At 36.0% G+C, this 19,891-nt stretch overlaps 1 protein-coding gene and 1 long non-coding RNA gene across 2 annotated transcripts; both read right to left on the bottom strand.

The window, feature by feature from the left end:
• Window positions 1–2,172: 2,172 nt before the first annotated feature.
• LOC123318784 (trypsin-1-like) lies at window positions 2,173–18,030 on the bottom strand. Its single transcript, XM_044905524.1, has 7 exons — window positions 17,802–18,030; window positions 14,079–14,412; window positions 13,846–14,008; window positions 8,293–8,528; window positions 6,182–6,360; window positions 4,099–4,153; window positions 2,173–2,301 (listed from the first exon to the last, which is right to left on the bottom strand). The coding sequence occupies exons 1-7, from the start codon at window positions 17,862–17,864 to the stop codon at window positions 2,186–2,188; spliced, it is 1,146 nt and encodes a 381-aa protein (XP_044761459.1). The 5' UTR covers window positions 17,865–18,030; the 3' UTR covers window positions 2,173–2,185.
• On the bottom strand, window positions 10,239–10,538 carry LOC123318785. The gene is made up of 2 exons (XR_006538395.1): window positions 10,350–10,538; window positions 10,239–10,287 (listed from the first exon to the last, which is right to left on the bottom strand). It is a non-coding gene; the product is annotated as an uncharacterized LOC123318785 (long non-coding RNA).
• Window positions 18,031–19,891: the final 1,861 nt, after the last annotated feature.

Here is a 19,891-nt window from a genome sequence, read left to right as displayed (position 1 = left end):
GGCCCCAAAAAGTGGAAGTGGAAGTTACCTTTGACCGAAAATCCCACTTTCTATTATTTTGAGGAAAGAAATTAAGTTAATTCTATATAATTGGTCTTTAACAACATGGGTTTCTACAGCGATATTTTGTTGTTGCCTGGTTTAATTTGTTCCTGTTACCGAAAATTCCACCTTCAAATATTTTGGGCAACGAAAATAAGTGTTTCAATTACAAATTTAGACCATTATATTATTTGAGGTAGGCATCATCAATCTATAGATGGAATGCAATTCAATTGGTCCTTTGTAACGATACTTGATTGTTTTATATTAAAAATCAAGCCTCGTTTTAAATGTCCGTTTCCCTGAACTTTCCAGTTGAAGCAATGCAACACCGTCTGATGGAGATTTCAGTTTTAATATAGATATTCCGTTTCAGAATCCTGACTAATAAATTCAAATTCCGTATAATTGAAATTTCCATCATTAATCTGCCGTAATGATCCAAAACAAAGGAAAAGTGTCTTTTTGCATTCGGCGCTGATTTTCCGTCCACAAAAACACACCGAATTCAGCGTGAAACAACGTGGATTGCAGATAACGACAGTTTCTTTTGCCGATAAAGAGATAACCGTCACCGAGAATATTTCTGCTGGGGAGAATATTCGAGAATAGCGAATTTTTGAATGCAATTTTAATCACATTACCGTCCACATGTTGGCAAGTTGATAAATAGGGCCGCACCACCAGACGAACGTCATTCTTTATTCGGTCATTCATGATTTCATTTTTCGACAGTTATTCATGATTCTTCTTTATTTTTGATTCCCGATTCATTGTTCGACCATTGTTCATTATTCGGCAATTGTTCATTCCTTAGTCAGTGTGCGACATTATTCTTGATTTATTCAGCTCCTGATTTGATTTGATTTTACTTTTAATTTTTCTAAATTCGAAGAGCCTACGATCTGTTTTTTTTCTTCTTTAAGTGGTGGTGTGACCGTACCGGAACAAACCGTAAGTCTTTTTCTTGATACCGCATACTTCGTGATTCAAAGTTGCATTCTTTTATTTGTTTAATTGTGTTAATCCTTATTGTTAATCCCCCTGTTTAACGCTACACGCGACTTCTGTCGCCTGGCTTTCTAGTGAACCAAGACCAACCGACGGAAGTCTCGAAGTCGTTCCGCTGGTAATGCTTGGCGTGTACACCCAAGGTTGCCACGGAAAGACCACAGTAGCCCATCCCGTCTCCCCTACCTCTGTAGTGTTCCATTTAGATTTCCCGTTTACCGCAGACTTCTGTCGCCTGGCTCTCTGGAAACCCATCGGCAGAGGTCTCGAAGTCTTTCTGCTGGTAATACTTGGCGTGTACACCCAAGGTTGCCACAGAGAGACCACGATAAACTACCCCGTTATCCTGTAAATTGTTGCATTGTGTTTCACCTGAATCAACCCCGTCCCGTTTATTGAATAGTTTCAATTCTGATCGGCCTGTACACTGAAAATCACTGAAAGTGCTCGGGATCAAACCCATCGTTAAATTAACCGATGACAGGGATCTTTCTGAGACAACCGGTTACTGTAAATTTTGTGTAAACCCCGTATATCCCTCACTGTCTCTGAAGGAATCAAAGTGACCGCTATTGATTTCTTCAATATCTGATATTTTAAATGAATATAATTAATTTGAATATTGTTAATTCATTAATTTCAATGTGTTGAGTTTGAATTTCGGATCACCGTGACAGATTAATTATTGCATTTCTGTTTTCCTCATTTTGAACTGGGTCATCAGCTGTATATATTTCTTGACTTGGAAATAATTGTATGGTTTACTGTCATTTAAATTTTTCTAATAAATTGGGTTTTAAAGTACTTGTTATCGCTACCACCTTAGATAACCCCGAACTCTGTCTCCGACTAGTAGGTACCTGGGTGGGTTTGCTATTTATCCCTATTGAAAGAATAGCTGGCGCTCGAGATTAAACCCTTTTGCAAACTAAACCCGTTACACCTTACATCATTCAGATGGCACAGTTATGAAGTACGTGATATTTGTGAGGTGTGGTTTCTCTTCCAGGAGGTTGTCACTGTATGGATAAATTTCATCTTCTGAAAAAATTCGTCCTGCAAAACAGGGTACAGCTAGTATTGTACAAATAAAACTGCAGAATGAAAAATCAACATTCTTTATATTTTGATCTCAACAATAACACGAATCTTTTGTATTTGCTTGTATCCAACTGAGATATCTATTGACCCGAGTGTAAACTCCAGGGTAGTCTCGTTCAGCACAACCTTCTCCCCAAGAAACGATTCCTGGAACAAGAAAATAAATAGTTAATGCATGAATAGGAAATATTATCGTAGCATAAATTCTGCTGCTAATTATCTATCTGAACAAACAGATGATGTTGGAGTGTCCGTCTGTAATTTTCAAATATATATCTTTCTTTGGAGTTTTTGTTTTTGTTTATTTTCACGAAATCTTAATCTAATCAACACTTCTTGAAGTTTTTGCCTGTTTGTCCGGTTTCACCTCGGGTGTCACCATTGAATTTGACTTTAAGGAAGGCTTAAGACTTCATATTTACTATTTAACTCCCCATCCCGGTGCCATCTTGGAACAAGTAAGAAAAATGAGGAATGCGAAGTGGGCGACCACAACTGTTACTTGATTTTTCAAAGTAGTTTTGATAATATTTGATATTTTTGTTTTGTGTTTCAATCATGTCAGTCGGAGCGTAAAATACTCGTATATAGTAGGTATACAGCGTAACAGTTTTCTTATTGCACTGTGTCGAAGTCAGTAACAGTTTTCGAGTGTCAGTTCCAGTTGAGGAAATTGAAAGCAATGTTGCCAATCAAATGAATTATGGATAGTGATGAAGCAAAATAATTCATGATAACGAAATTGAAAATGTTCAGAAAAAAGTAATGTGTGCTCAAAATTTTGATCATTATATTTGTGATGGAGTCGTGTACACAAATAGTGAGAAACGAAAATGCGACCAAAACTAAGGAAATCACGTAGTGATAACTCCAAAAACTTCAAATATTCAAAAAACCCTTGACTTACGCATTATGACTTCGTGGTCACATATACTAACTGACAAAGAAACTGCAACACCCAGAAGGAGCTGTTTGAATTAATTTTTGTTTTTGAAACATAAATAGTATAGCAAGGAGTAAACGATCAAAATTTGGAAAAAAAATCGTGAAGGTTTTTTAAAATAAACTGTTTTTTCTGTTACTTAAATATTGTAGTCGTTTTTTGAAATTTTTTTTTAATTTTCAAAAACAAACCAGCTGTTTGATAATGCCTAAAATCGAAGAAGAGTAGACACCGGACGTCGAAGGGGCACAAATGAAGTTCAAGATCGGCGTCTAGAGACCGATTTTCGACAACTCGATCTTTGGCTGATGAGTGGTTAGGAAAACAAGGCCATCCTATAACTGTTCGAACGGTTTACCGCCGTATAAGGTCTTTTGGACTGAAGCATTAAAGACCCCAACTTGTGTTACCTCTTACGGTTGAGCATCGACAGCAACGATTACAGTGGTGCAAAGAACGATGACATTGGAATTGTTGTTTTTTTTTCTTCAAATTTCAATCATTTACTGATTGCTATGCTATCTATGTTTTACCAAAAATAATTAAAATTCAAACAGCTCCTTCTGGGTGCTGCTGTTTCTTTGTCAGTTAGTATACATACAGCAATTTTGAAGCATTTTTTACTAACGGAGGCTCTGAAAATTGAACCTTTTATACGTAGAGTACATGCATGCACGCAAAAAGAGTGGGTAAGTCTGTAAAACACTTCTGAATGATTAGATTGATGTGGGCGACACTTGATAGAAATCCATTGACCATAATTGAACTTAAAACAGAAGGCAAGGTTTACCTTCACCCACCTTGTGACAGCAAAACATGTGTCCTGGTTTGAAAACTCGTGTTTGTGAAAATCATATACTCTGTTTTAAGTTCACTTTTGAATGAGTAACCGCATATTGAACCCAGCATAAGATCTCCTTTCTTTGCTATTTACCGTGTGTGCTGCATGTGTCGTAGGTTCAATTTCAGGCGGGCAAAGTTACTGAGAGAATATTTCTTACCTACAATCATATGTCTCGTGCCGTTAGCAACATGAAGAGGTCCACCACTGTCACCCTAGAACAATCAGAACAGAAAATGCAGAATTAAATACATTCCCATTTAACACGATATATATCACACATTAAATAATATTTATCTATCATTTACATTGATTTGTTATGTTTTTCATAGAATGGTATATTCATATAATTCATATATACAGAGTTATATTTCGATTGTCTGTTATGTTATTATTTAGCACTGATAATAATATTAACTCTATATAATTTCGATATTCATTCGAAATACTGATCGAAATCCATAGTGTATATCCAATATCCATTCATCGAAATAAATATAGTAGATCACCAATAAATCAATCCATCATTTGCAAGGATTATAAACCTGGTTGATCTTTAGTACTTCATCGAATTGTACATCCATTCAGAGAGACAATTGTCTGTCTGAATGTTGATAACCATAATACCGAAATATATTCAAGAACGAACAAAATCAATCCATTTGAGTGTGAATATCTGATGATTTTGTGTGATGAACGAAAAGGTCGAAAAGCAAATATTCGAGTTAATTTTTATAACATGAAGAATGTAATTTCACTTCTAGTTGTGAGAAATATTTTTTCGCATATTAAGAATCGATTTTTATTTCATGAATTGGTTCGAACAATTAATTTTGTGAGCTGATATAAAAAATGTTTCCGCAGCTAGGGATGGTGGAGGGATCATTCAGGATCACAAGATGCCGAAAAGTAAGCAGGTTGGAGCCCAGATTGAGAAAGAACGGTCTAAGCCGCACAACCACGAGTTCTACACGCACCAACGAAGTTTTCACAGAACAAATCTATCGTACATTGAATCGATGTGGCCGATACTTGATGAAAATCGATAACTTAATTTGAAATAGATTATACAATTTTCACAAAATGAGTTTTTAAACCAATAACCACGACACTTGTTTCGCCATATCAATAGCATCTTCAACCGTATACGAGTGTATGCTTCTGCAAAACGATCTGAACACTTTATCCAGCTGGTGCCTGTTGAACCGACTACCCTTTGATATGGACAAGTGCAGTTTTTTCACTTTCTCTGGGAAGCACAGCTCTGTCAACTATGCCTATTCGATCAATAATACTCCGTTGAATAAGATTGATTCTTGTAAGGATCTTGGCATTTATTTCGACCAAAAACTTTCTTTTGCATATCATATTGAGATGAGCGCTGCGTCTGCGAAGAAAATGTTGGGACTTATAAGCAGAAGTTGTAAAGATTTCAAGACCGAGAAAAGTTTCATCACTCTCTATGATGCGTCTCTTTTGGAGTATGGCAACCTTGTTTGGTCGCCCATTTATGCGGTTCATATACGGTTCATCGAATCGGTCCAGCGTCAGTTCGTGAAGTACCTCTCGTTCAAAAGTTACTGGCGTCTACCCCCAGCGTGGTACGGAGAATACAATATTGTTGAGGCGTTTTTTCCATCTGCTTTCCCTCGAAGACAGGAGAACTTATTAAGCTTGTATATTCGTATACAAGTTGGTGAATTACCTCGTTGGCTCTCCAGGCCCGTTGTCTCAGCTGAACTTCCATGTTCCTAGAGTCAATAGCAGATTTAGGCAGTGTTTCTATTTGGCTACACCACGTACTAACGCTCTTCGTCACTCACTACGTTCGCTCACTTTTTTCGATGTGCAATAGATTCAATCTATGCTGCCGAAATATGGATGCCAATTCTGTTGGTCTGTCTCGATTCAGGAGGCAATTGAAAGCGTTGCTGTTTGAGGCCCAGTAGCACTAGTTAAGCCTCCAAAACTTTCATTTGAGAATATATATATTTTTTTTATCTTTTGTTGAATTGGTTGCCACTACTTATATCTATATCTGTATATGTGAATATTTTGTTTTTGATTTTTTACTGTTTGTATAAATTTAAGATATTACCAGTGTCCTGTAATTGGGCCTAGAGCCTGTTTGGACAATAAAGTATTATTATTATTATTATTATTATTCAGGTGGCTGAAGGTGAAGTTTACCTTCTCAGCCTTCAGTAGAAAATGTACCTTAATTATAGGATGAATATTCTCACCTGACAAGCGTCTTTACCACCTTTCCCGACAAATCCAGCACAGAGCATATTCGTAGTTATTTTATTGCCATACTTGGTTTTCCTGCAATCATCGTTCGAAATAATTGGAACTTTCACCTCTCTCAGTTGTTGCGATGTTGAACCATATTCTGCTGTGGCTCCCCATCCTGTTACTGTACCTGGAATGCAAATTCATGCTTTACATCATTAGATGATTTTCTGTAGAATTCTATGATGAAAAACTGAATAGAAATCAATCTCAAGCAGAATAATGATATTATCAACGAATGTAACAACTCCACTGGTGAGGTTGATTATGGCTTTCGAAAGGCCCCACATTCAAAACATCAGAGAAGCAACTTTCTGAATGAGGAAATAAAATGCGCCCAGGCGACTATTAAGTAGCGGCAAAAATTTCCTTCGAGCAACTGGATGGCTGCTGACAAATATAAAACGAACATATTCATTTTTGTCTTCGTACACAAGCGATTAAATAATCTGAATTAACTTGATGTTAACTGGGATGCTGTGCCGTCAGAACCGCCAAACCAGGCACGCTAAGGGCGGCAAATCGGTTCAACCTAAATTAATCTAAAAGACGACAAGATTTTTGGGCGGCTTTTTGAGCTGGGCCAACCAAACAATTCATATGTGTAAATACTTAATATAGTACCGAACAAAAATGCAATACAACCAGAAACAAGGGGAATACCGCCAGATGAAAAACAACCAACGATGCCTAATTCTGCTCATAAATAAGTATACCAGTCAGCCAGTGAAATGAGCGGCCACTCTTACTGACCCATTTTTACGAGTTTCGGCCTATCAAGCAAGTCGGTTTCTTTGATAAACGTCAGAGCAACACAATGGTACAATTCCAGTGATTCCGCGCTTCTTCTCCTCACATATGATGGCTGCGTCTGCTGTCCATGACTGAGATTTGAAGCATTTCAGGCTGAACGCTACCATCCCCATAGAGCATTCTGGGGTCAGGAGGAAGGGAATTCAATCTTGGCTTGTTGGCTGCTGGAGGGCGCTCGAGTACTGGGTGGAACTTGCCAGCATTAATATAGTCAGGAAATTTTGTAACTGTTTTCATCAAGGATGGAGTTGTGTTAATCTCTTCTGACAAGATCAAAAAAGATAGGAACCATGGTCAAAATTTAATTTGGCCGGGGCAGTGAAATGTCTGGCGGCAGTTTTCCTCAGTGATCTATTGAGCTGGGATGCCGGATATGTTGGATTCCCCATGCTAGCTGCTGACCTCCCCCATGAAGATGTTTCGAATGAACCTATACCAAGCTCAACTTACAACACGAAATATTCAACCGCTGGGACACTTCTCGTTGGGAAAACCCTTCCTGATTCTTACGTATCATTTGGGCAAGCTTCACAGGAGCCAAATGTCTTACCGGCATGACTGATGCATTGATATTGCTCCCATTTCTTCAATTATTGTCTATTCATATGGAAGTTATGCCCTCAAACCGAAAAAAACAGGTTGGTTTTTATGCCACAATATACATCCTGCTAAAATTTATCGATTTCAGAGTTCAAGAGCTCTATGATATAAACAACCTTAATATTCCAGGTTTTAATGAAAGAACACGTCTACATAACATATGTTCTAGCTTACGTAACAAAAGTAAGGATAAGGAGAAATTTATACGTGATCCCTATCAATTGTTGAACAGCTATTGGTTATAGTTCCTGCGGACAATAATGACAAATTCGTCAACTAAATCCATTGGAAATCAAGCATTTTCGCTATTCCCACATTATTCATCAATAAATTTCCAGCAATAAAGATATTTGAATAGGTAAGTCTCAATTCGTAAGAATTGCACTTACAGAAGGTGAGGTAGCGATTTTCTAGAAATTCGAAAAATGATCATTACCACGCGAACGGGGAAATTTTTACTTTCTTATTTCGAGAATAGTCACAACCTGATCTATCCCCAGTTCTAATGTGGTACAATATTTACCGGACACCTCGTATTTATAGGTCTATTCCTTTTTCAAAATGAAGGAGAATAAACCAACACGCATTTTATTTGTTCGATACCATTATTTCAAACCTGGATACACGAATGTTTTGTGAGAAATCATACCTACATATCCAACGTAACTCTGCTCCAAATATGGTAAACAAACTGGTTTCAACTTGTCCGTGAACATAACCTGCTCCGCTAATCTCAACAAGGAAATGTCGTTATTGTAGTTCGCATTGGCATTATATCTGACATGTCTGTAAATGTTAGTGATTTTTCTTGTGAACGTTTTCGTTTCCGATGGATTCGATCTGTCGTGTTCCAAGAATACTGCTCGTATACGTTCCTTCGATACTCTGGAAATTTATACGAAAAAGTCATTCAAGAGCAATAAGTTACTTAAGAAATATCCCGGTACAAAGACAACAAGCAAAAACAATTAAAATGTGAAATTTCACTAAAAAATACAAGATTACAAGTTATGAGTTCATATCATTTTCTTGCAATGAAATTGAGTTATTTTCTTCAACTCCTCACCAGCAACCCCATCCAACTTTTATTTTTCAAATGGAAGATGTGAATAAAGTAGGTTCTTATATAAAGACACTTCTTCATGAATATTGCAAGCTATTTGAAACCTCTTCTTCATATGCTGCTATCCTAACCTAACATGTATCCTATCCCCTCCATCTCATTTTTTTTTGGTGGAACGCTGCTGTTGGATATAAAAATACTTATTGAGACAAATTATGGAATCATTTTTATCAGTTTCAATAACCATATAGCATAAATAAATAGCTTGCAATATTCATAAAAAAATATTACGATATTGAATCATAAAAATTCTTGTAACTCGAAAATTTTTTTCCATGTTACAGCGATATACAGGGTGTTTCATTCGGAAACGGAAATACTTAACAGACGGATTGGTAGCACCGAGGTGGTTCTGGAGATGCCACATTTATGGGCTCTTACTGTCTTCGTAGCCGAGATACTGGATGTTTTATGAATTTTGCTCGTTTCTTCCTGAGGCCATATTAGGCAAACCACCTGATATATTTTCTTCATATTTGGCAAACGTGTTAACAAAAAATTATGAATCGTTTGAATCCTCGAAACAACACCCTTTAACTCGAGAGTGTAAAAATCTGTTTCAATATTTGAAAAGACCATAAAAAACAAAACTGGGGAGTGTGCTTCAAATTTTCGGGCAAACAGTTTTACTGCACAATTTTTCAACGTAAAAGTCAAGTTTTTAAGGACTTGGATTCCTGAGAGTGGTTTGAAGTGACTTTTTATGATGAAATATCAAAACTATTGGATCCGAAATTTTTTTAACATTACTTGGTAATTACTTATTACCTTGGTTTTAATATTTTTATAGCTGCAGGCCATTTGAGTTTTCATTTTTGAGTTACTCTCTCGTCATTTCCAGAAAAAATTAAGACCCTGTATGTTCATAACTGATTATCGAAAATGATATTGCTTCGAGATTGTTATTGAATGTTTCAGTGAAAGAATTGAGATGAATTAGGTCGATTTCATTTTTGTTAAAACAATTCTGTACATGTTCTCAAAATAAAAAAAAAGAACATACATAAATACAAAATTAAAAGGAAAAACTACATAAACTGCTCGAAATGTCCTCCATTTTGATCTAAACATTTCCTTGCTCGTTTCAGAACATCCGGTACTGCTTTCCGAATAACCTACATTCGGAATGTTCTTTATTTTCTGGCTAGCTTCTTCTATTTTTATAATAAGATGATCCCGAGTATTGATCTCAGGGGAATATACTAGTGATTTCATGTAACCCCAGACATAATAATCTACAGGATTGAAATCAGAGTACCTTGATTTATGCTTGTTGTGTTCATTTATTTATTTTGAAAACATCTACAAAATTGTTTTCACAGAAATAAAATCGACCTGATTCATTTCAACCTTTTCATAATAAGTAATCACCAAGTAATGTTAAAATAATTCAGTAATTTGTCGATCGTATTCCTTCAACTAAAGATTGATAGTGGTCGTGGGATCGGAATAAATTTCACAAAGAACTCCAACTTCTTCTATGAGCGACGTTTCGCAACTTTATTGTTGCTTTCTCAAGCTCTAAAAAACATACAGACAACAGTGAATATACAAACATTACACAACAATAAAAAATTCTCTACCTAGAATTCAACTGTGTTCCTCTAGTCCATGACAAAAAGATCGCAATAACATGTAGGTAAAACAGGTGACAGCGACACACTCCTTCCCGTCGTCAAATTCATACTGAATTTCATATTGTTGAATATTTATTATTATAGTACATCTGAACGGAAAAGAAATGCGCCTCCGTCATCGCTTTCATAAGAAGAGAAACATGAAAATACTGTTGAACAGAGAATTCACAAAATCTCACGAACTGGACAAATATTGGACAAACTAACTATTCTACTTTGAACATCAATATTTCTTAAATAAAATTAAAATTAAATTACACCTAAAACAAAGAAAAACTACCTGAATTTAATATTTTGTCGGGCATACATATTTAGTATGTTGCTATATATAATGCTAAGATTAGCACAGTCACTTCTTAGGTTGACAGTGTCGGCCAAGTTTATTTGGATCATCTCCCCCACGTTGCGTTTAAACCAATTGGCCTCCCGATTAAAATAATTATGGATTCAAAAGTTCTTATAATTCATCTTTAAAAAGACACCTCGTACAACTCTCAGGAATCCAAGTTCCTAAAAACTTAACTTTTACGTTGAAAAATTGTACAATAAAACTGTCTGCGCAAAAATTTGAAGCACACTCCTCATTTTTGTATGGTCTTTTCAAGTATTGAAAGAGATTTTCAAATGTGCGTGGTTATCACCTCACTGATATAGAAGACACAAGGCACTTCACTCAAAGTTTATGACTTTAGCCTTGCGGCTTTCACACTCCTTTCCAGAGGAAAATTCACTTATCCCAGATATCTCAGATATCAAAAGGATTAAGCTCTATTGGAGCCCTTTCTAGGTTTTCGGGCTCGTGGTGGTGGTCGGTCGCTCCTCGGCTCCCTGCCGCCGCCGCCGGTTGGATTCCTGCTCCACCCGCACTTCCTATCGGGGCAGACGGTGTTCCTCTGAATTTCCCATGTACTTGCGTACAGTTCTCGCCGTTCCCAGCAGTACCGCCTTCTGCATGACTCTGTAGATATTTTCGTCCAACTAGAGTTTCCTCAAGTTCTCTAGTAATTTCTTCGGTATCAGGCCTGTAGATGATATGACAATAGGGATGGTCTCGATATCTTTCAGCTTCCACTGTCTCCTGGTTTGTTCCTCGAGATCTCTGTACTCTGAAAATTTTTGCAGTGTACCTATCAATAAGATTATTATTATTTGGAATCGTCACATTGATGAATAGTGCTCTGTCCTCATCCTTAAAGCAATGTGACGTCTGGTCTATTGTGGGTTATTTTCGGGTCTGTGAAAACCGTGCGATCCCAGTAGAGCTTGTGATGTTCATTTTCCAATACAGCATCCGGATGGTAATTGTAATAAGGAACCTTTTTCGAACTTAGAAGTTAGTGTTTTAGTGCCAATTCTTGGTGAAGAATCTTGGCAACGGCATCATGTCTATTTTTGTACTCCGTGCCCGCAAACTTCTGACATCCCCCGGTGATGTGCTGGATAGTTTCAGTGTCGTACAGCCAAAACGACAGCTATCATGCGCCACTGAGGCATCTTTGGCGATATATTTCATGTAGTTAATTGTTGGAATCACCTGATCTTGGATGGCGAGCAGGAATGTCTCAGGAAACAACCTTCCGGAAGTCAACCAGTATTTCGACGCAGATATGTCGACGTAATCATGGTTGACCTCGTTCTGGTGCCTTCCATGCAAAGGTTTGCCAATCAGTTTCTGCATTTTACTTTCTGCAGAGTGTTCGACGGTTTCCAAGTGGTCCTGCTGTAGCTTTAACGGTGTAGAACTATCAGCAAAACAAACTACTTGATAGAGTTCTGATGAAGCAGCCTTGCTCAGAAAATATTTTCGAAGTCCTTCAATTTCCTGGGACATACGGTTGGACAAATCAACAATTCCTCTACCCCCAAGATGTCGTGGCAGCTCGGTTCGTTCTATTGAGCTTTTGGGGTGATGTTTATTGTGTTAAGTCAGCATCGTCCCTATTTTTCTCTGTAAGGCTGCTAAATCGGTGGTGGTCCAAGAGATGATACCGAATGAGTAGCTCAGCGCCGAGCAAGCCTAGGTATTAATAGCTTTTATCAGATTCTTGCTGTTGAGGCAAGTTCTCATTATCCTTCTCAATCTTCGGGTGAACTCCTCCGTTTGTTCTTTCTTCATCTGGCTCTGATTGTCTCCTTCCTTCAATGCTTCAATTTCTGCACGTTCCTTGTGTTTTAACGTATTTACTATTATTATTATCAATGACAGTCGGACAGTTTGTTTTCTGTTCGCAAGGTAGTGCTACCAACTAGGACAAAATCCGCCTGACAAACCCGACTCAGGCAAGCTAAAATGTTCAAGATTTAACAACGATATAAGATATATTTACAGATGTCTTGTTTACTGAACTTAAAATCGAAATTTTTTTCATTCGGTTTATCAAAAAAAAATGACAGCAGGCATCATGAACTTTTATTGAGTATTTTGCATCCGATTAGAATTGTTTATTTTCTTTCATTTTGTTAATGAAAATTTATTATATCTGAGTTTGAGCTGCCTCATTTTGTAAAACACTAGATCTCGAAAATAAATCGAATATCTTAAGAAATTCATCGTATTTGGTTGCGCTAGTAGTTAATATTTTGAAAAAAGGAAATCGCACATATCTCTAAAACGGCTCATTTGTGGACCCATGTTCATATGAAACTTTTTTCTTATTTTGAAGTCTAGAATTAGCTCCCAAAATATTGAAACGTTGTTTCTTAACATTTAACATAATGCTCATAACTGAAATATCGATTGAAAAAAAATTGACTTTTATCCGTAAATCAAGCTTTGATTCACCGATCAAGCTGTCTGAAACCGGGGGACAGTTTTTTTACATTCATTATGATTCTATTCATCTCGCACCACCCTCCATAATTTCTTATCAATAGTTCGCATCATATCTACAGTTCCTCTAGTGTTCGAGCACTAATGGCTATAGTGGTATCATCAGAATTAACCACAGTTAATTATTTAGTGCGAGATCATTGACAAAGAGTAAAAACAGAAGTGAACTAGAAATATATGAGTTTCACTAACATTAGTTAGGCGTAAGTTCGCCTTGACAAGAGTATCTTCATATAGATGAAGATAAACTTATTAAGGATATAAACCGACATTAGACGTTACTTGCGTTAAGGAAAGAAACTTGCCGATTTATATCCATTCCGCACCTTATCTTCAATTTAAAAGGAGTATTTCTGTGTTTGTGGGTTCTTGACCCTCCTTACTTCACTTCATAGACAAAGCAGATGTCAATATTAGAAACAGTTTATTTAAATTATAACCCGAGTTCAAGTTGAGCGGAGTTAATCACCCTTTGGTAAAATTGGCTTAAATCGAAAAGAAAAATTTAATTCAGAGGATACTTTCTTAAGTCTGGCAACGCAATTGCATTCGCATTTGTGGCGTAATTGGCTTGATCACACATCTATTCATAGACAAATGAAAATTTCTCACCCAACTGTGCAATGTGCTGCTGTCAATACATATCTGGAGTTGATGAGAGACCCACCACAATAAAATTGGTTATTGTTTTGAAGTTCAACTACCCATGGCCATTGATTTATGTTCGTTATCACTCCACCAACTATTCTCTGCATTGTGTTGGTGAGTCCACATTCTGCAATCATAAGCAAACAATAAAAAATTGTCAAGGAACAGACTCTCCAGAAATCTTGCGCCTTACTTACTACAAGGTGGACAGTCCTTTGGAGGTGTTTGATTGTTGTTGTTATTGTTATTATTGTTCCCTGGGTTAGTTATCCCACCATTCCAGATGCTGAGCATCCATTCCCAAAAAAACCTGTTGGACTGTGCTTGGTATTGTTCGAAGGTAGTGTTGGGGTTCAAAACCAGCGGCTTGAAGGTTTCAGTTTCAAAAGAGGCATCTTCTTCGAACACCTCATGAGTTTGATTGTCAGTTTCATCTTCTGTTATAGTGATTGGAACGGCGGAAGTCGCAGAAAATGACCATGTTTTGAGCTTCGGAAAGTCAGGAGAAATCACTCCATTCTTATTCGTAATCTGGATTGCAAGTTAAACATCATGTGAACTTTTTATGTATTTAACCATTGGAATAAAACAGGTACATCATACACCAATTATATCGGTCATATTGTGAACAATACAAGTGACAATGAATCAATATCTACAATATTCAAATTTTCCTGAGACGAACCATAAGCAGATAAATGCTGAACACATATAGGCCTTCAAGTATTTCCCGAACCCATCCAATTCAAGCTGCATATTTGCGCATCAGTGGCGGCTTGTGAATATTCATCATGGACCGGCAGATTATATTTCATTCATGCTGTTTCTGAATCATTAGAAGAACAAATTCGATATGATTGCGCAAAACAATTTCTTCTGCACTCTCCGGAGACCGATGAAATATTTTTTTCACTTCGTTCTCTTGAACTTGATTTCACCAAAAATCAACAAAACTTATAGATACGACCCAATATTCATATGTTTCCGTTTAGGATATTGGCTCGTTCGATTTTTTACGTGGGTATGAGAATGGAAATTTAGGATTTCCGAATTTTTCTCATTAGGTATAAGCAACTTTAACGATTTTATAAAATTGCATTTCGATGCAAACTGACAGAAAAGAACACAAGTGTAAAAAAATGGAATATCCATTCACAATCAATAAAATTCGTCAAAATTATTCCCAATTTTTTTCACAATCTTCTTCTAAACAATAATTGCAATACCAACTGACAGAAGAGACTTAGGACACAAGTGTGAAAAAAATATTACTTCAAAATTTCACCAATAAAATTTGTCTAAATTATTCACGAATTTTTTCACAATGGGCATCACAATCATCTTGTTCGAATATTCCAACAATCGTCGTAAAAATGGGATGAAATGGAGAAACATCTTGCACCTTCCACAGTCCCGTACTTGAAATTCAATGAAATTTCGTCGAACTTCTAGGGGTTGTATCTAAGCCATCTAAGATATTTTATATAGACAATTTTTGGCGAAACGACTTATTTTGATGAGCCTCACCTTTGAAAACGCCCCATATTTATGTTCACATGGAACCATATATGTACTATGGAAGAATTTTCTTGGTGAAAAACGCTTTTGACTGACAATATTTCATTTCTCTTCTTGTTCAACTTGACTTGTTTTGAAATAAAAATATTCATTTATTCATTTATAATAATAATGTTCGAAATGATTCTCTGTTAAAGTTCATGAGTTGAGCTAAGTGTGCCTGGAATATTACGGTTCAAATAGTAATCATACTAATAATACTGGAACATCTACATATGTCTCTGATGTATCAGGCCAAAATAATGTATGATCACCTGCCATCTCCCTAACACTCTTATAGCGTTTTCTATTGGTCAAACTAGTGCAGTGCGAGTGCATATTTTGATGTCACTACTTTATGCTATACCTAATAGCAAATTTCATTTGTGAAACTGGTGCCTATTGAGAGCATATTATAAAAACAGTGCAATAACTTCCAAGATATCCTAATTCACATTTGATGTTCTGTGATCCAGTGCAGCACTAGTTTTACCAATAGAAAACGCTATTAGTTGCTCAATAAAATACAACTCGGAAGAACAGTCAAATGTACCTTGTTCAGGATTTTCAATGAATGTCATTGGAGAAGAAGTTCCAGAAGATTAATTGTACATTTGACTTGTTTCACATTGTGAATTGGATCAATTATTATTTCATGTGAAATTTTTGTGAAGTTTCCATTGACTTTCACTATTTTACTATTTTGACTTCCAATGCTGCAAAATGATTTTGTTGAACAACATTCTTGTAATTATCCATTAATTTTTTTTTTGAGATACCCATTCCCTACCACTGCATCGGATACATTTCATCTTTGGTTTGATTTTTTAAATTCCAACAACTGATGTAACTTGTTCAACCTTAAGCCAAAAAAGATAACCAACATTAACTCCTCTCAAGCAACTGCATATTACTGTCAATAACTTAATTTTCTCCCAAAGCAAAAATAAGTATTTTCAAAAACTGATCTCTTGTCTTTTCCATGAAGATAACTTATCCCTTCAATCATTATAATTATGTTCATCACAAATGAATTCATTTAATTTCCGAAGTAAATTCACCACCACATACGTAATTAGTGGGACTTTTACGGAGAATGGACAACATAGCGCTGATTTATAACCCAAAATATTTTAACATACGTCCAAACCTCACATTTTCTTACTATATAGGGTACTCTAACGATTTGTCAAAATCAGCTGACCGTTCGTTGCCGTGGGGCACACAAAGCTTTTTATTATCACTGTAAAGAGGCATTTCTGAGAATGTTAAAGTCTTATCACTTTAATCTAACGTTGGAAGGAACATTTTTTTCCAAAAACATACACTTAACACAATACTCGTCTGAAACAGCAAGCGAATCAATGAAGAGAAAAGCTTGTGTGCCCCACGGCAATAAAAGCTTAGCGATTTTGACAAATCGTTAGAGTTCCCTATAGCTTAGAACATAAATACATGGAATGGACATTGACGTGCTATGAATGTATTTGCTGTGGTACAAACATTCGATGCTTCTATAAATTTATATAGCTCTCACCTTTCTTTGCGGAAAATTGACGTGACAAAGATGTCAGATTCAACTATCTCAATTGTGATTGGCGACAATAAGCAACTATCTCACTCCAGTCTTTGGACAACAACAAATATTTATTTTCCATACCTTGTATCTATGTTCCAAGCTATATTGTGTGGAATGTGTCAGATTTCCTTGGCGAACCGAGTGCTTTCATAGAAGTGAATAGAGTATACTAATTTCGAAACACCAAGTGGGAGAGGCATGAGGGAAAAATCAGCTGATTCAAAGGTTTGAGAAATCGCTATCTGTAAAAGAACCGCCATATCTTGGGGTCCGCGAAAAATGGCAAACGAAAGACGAATAACCGAAAGCGTGCACAGCAAATAATCTCTACCTAGGAGCAGAATCAGAAATAACATAAAAAGCTCCAGGAATTCTAGATTCTTGGCATTTAAAAAAAATTATTCTAAAAAATTATATTTGTTTCGAATCACACCCAGAGTACTATGAATAATATTAATAATAATCCTCTAAACATCACTAACCTCTAGCTACGGCCCTGGTGCAGCGCTTTATTTTACTTTTATCATCAAGAATACGTTAGAAGAGTTCATGCACTCATTTATAATTAAAAAGTTTTCAACCTTCAAATTTTGGAAATAAATGTTCACTTCCTTTGATAAGAGCAGTTTTCCTCATTTTTTTTCCAATGTAGTACGTATATTCCCGAAAATACAAGAAATGTTATCGAAATCAAAATTCTTGTTTCCAGCGATCCATTTCAATGCCTGAACCAACGAAATGGTGAGATTGTTAAACTTATGCGATCGTCCAATTCTGTACTCACTTTTCTAGCTCCCGAAGACACCAAAACAACGCACAGTAACGCACAAATCGCTGAGGAGGTCATCCTTCGTATCCGTTCATTAAAATCGATCGAGTATCACTGATCGAAACCCGTACTGGATTATAGGTACAATTCGAGAAAAGTACAGTTAAACCGATGCTAATTAAGAAACTGGAAAAAATGTGTTACGCCGAAACCAACGGATCGAAGTAGTAGGCGATTCTATATGCATATTGTACGGGCATAATCTTCTCTATATTTTTTTTCTATTGGCACGCACGTATTCCAGTTCTTTTTATCGGACATCATTCGAGCGAATCAGGATGTCGATAATTTATCATTTTTCAATGAAGTTGGCGTGACTTGTGGTAGTAATTCGGTCTGTCGAAAAAAATTATTGAAATTTTTATTATTCAATAAGTACCTACTTATTATGGAGCTGTATCTAATTATAATCATATCTATAAGTGCGTAGAAAAAATACGGTTTCACATCACTCAAAAAAATAATCTTGTAACCATTACAAAAATACAGTAAAGAGAACAGGAAATTCTAATATAAATAGGAACAGGAGTAATTTCCTGTTATGGTCAATAAACGATTATAGTACCTCAATTCCTGTAGGATGAACAGTTCCTGTTACAATGGAAATCAATTTTTGCAGATACAGTAATTCATTCTTTTACAAAGTACAGGAATTAATTCTTGTAAATTCAAACGTACCTACTGAACTGAATTCACAGTATTATTCGTTTTATACAACAAAATATTCCTGTTGTGTATAAGCAATGAAAGCTCAGACTATACTGGAATATGTAGTTAAGCTTCATAATGTAAAACTTCTTTTATGACAGTTTGTTCTTTTGAATTTGAAAGGAAATAATTGTTATATGGACCAGGACTTTCCTCTACCACTCAACCTACTTTCTGTTTAATTCCCTGGAATTTGTTATTCTTTTATACAACACATTATATTGAAAGTAGCATTTCATGGGCAATGAAAAATACTCAATCGGGAAAAAATAAAAATAAGATATATTTTTTTAATATTTATTACAACTATAAGTAAATGTAATCTATACATATCACGTTATCTCGGGGTATGTGTGAAGTGGTGCATGGTGGAGTCAGTGCTTCAAAATGATTAAAAAAGGAAGGTTTGCAAAAAAATTGATCAACAGTTACATCATTGGTAATTTTATTGAGCTCATTTCCCGCGATTATAAACGGATTATAAACGGCTGATGGCTGTAAATGGTTTTTCAAACCTGTAATTTTTTCTCGACGTTCACAGACAGTATCTTCAATTTCGATAGTGGACTTGATGTGAGTTATGAAGCTCTCAACTGCCTGTATCCTAGATGGCCTCTAGGACTAACTTTTCTTCCCCTTCTGTTTGTGGCTCGAATTCAGCAATAATGCTGAATTTGAATCATCTAAAGCCATTCAAGACTATAAAAGCTCAAAAAAATTATTCTAATATTGTAAACTCACATTCTGTCATACAGTGGAAGTTTCAAAATGCACACACTATACTTCATTCAAATTTATTTTAGCAGTCGGTTGGCCATGAAATAATTTTCTCAAGTTTTTGTAACTAGAACGAAGTAAGGTTGGCACTCATGAAATGTCGTAAATGTCATAACGCCGTTGCCACAACTAATATCAATTTTTATTACGAAAATTCCGAAAGTGATTGAAAAAAGAGACAGGGTTTCAGGAAGTGCTATTTAGAATTCAGGTCCGCTCATTCAAATAGTTATACCCTGATATTCTAAAATCCGCAATACGTCAGACGGTAGCGAACATATTCAAGGTAAGAGAATTTATATAATGTTTCATCTGAATCTAAACGACTTATATTTCAGCTGAATATTTCCACAATCAGAAAGATTGTGAATGAAGAGTATGACAAAGAATTTCCTTCTATTGGGAGACCCAAAAAAGTGGTGGCATTTGGGAATTTTATGTTTGAGTGAATAAATGCGAAAAGTTAACTACAGGATTGTCGATAAATGTCATCGGAGAATGAGTTCCCTATAATGGATTTTTCTGTTTTTCATTTGACTTGTCCTATACAATGTAAATGT

The sequence above is a fragment of the Coccinella septempunctata genome, chromosome 8, assembly GCF_907165205.1.
Source record: "Coccinella septempunctata chromosome 8, icCocSept1.1, whole genome shotgun sequence".
NCBI classification, from domain to species: Eukaryota; Metazoa; Arthropoda; class Insecta; order Coleoptera; family Coccinellidae; genus Coccinella; species Coccinella septempunctata.
This window is presented reverse-complemented; position numbering and strand designations above follow the sequence as displayed.

Coding starts and splice junctions, on each gene's coding strand:
- LOC123318784 (XM_044905524.1), bottom strand. CDS start 17,864: ATGACCTCCTCAGCGATTTGTGCGTTACTGTGCGTTGTTTTGGTGTCT. Junction 14,009..14,078: donor AAAGGACTGTCCACCTTGTA/GTAAGTAAGGCG, acceptor TTATGATTGCAG/AATGTGGACTCACCAACACA. Junction 4,154..6,181: donor GTGGTAAAGACGCTTGTCAG/GTGAGAATATTC, acceptor TGATTGTTCTAG/GGTGACAGTGGTGGACCTCT.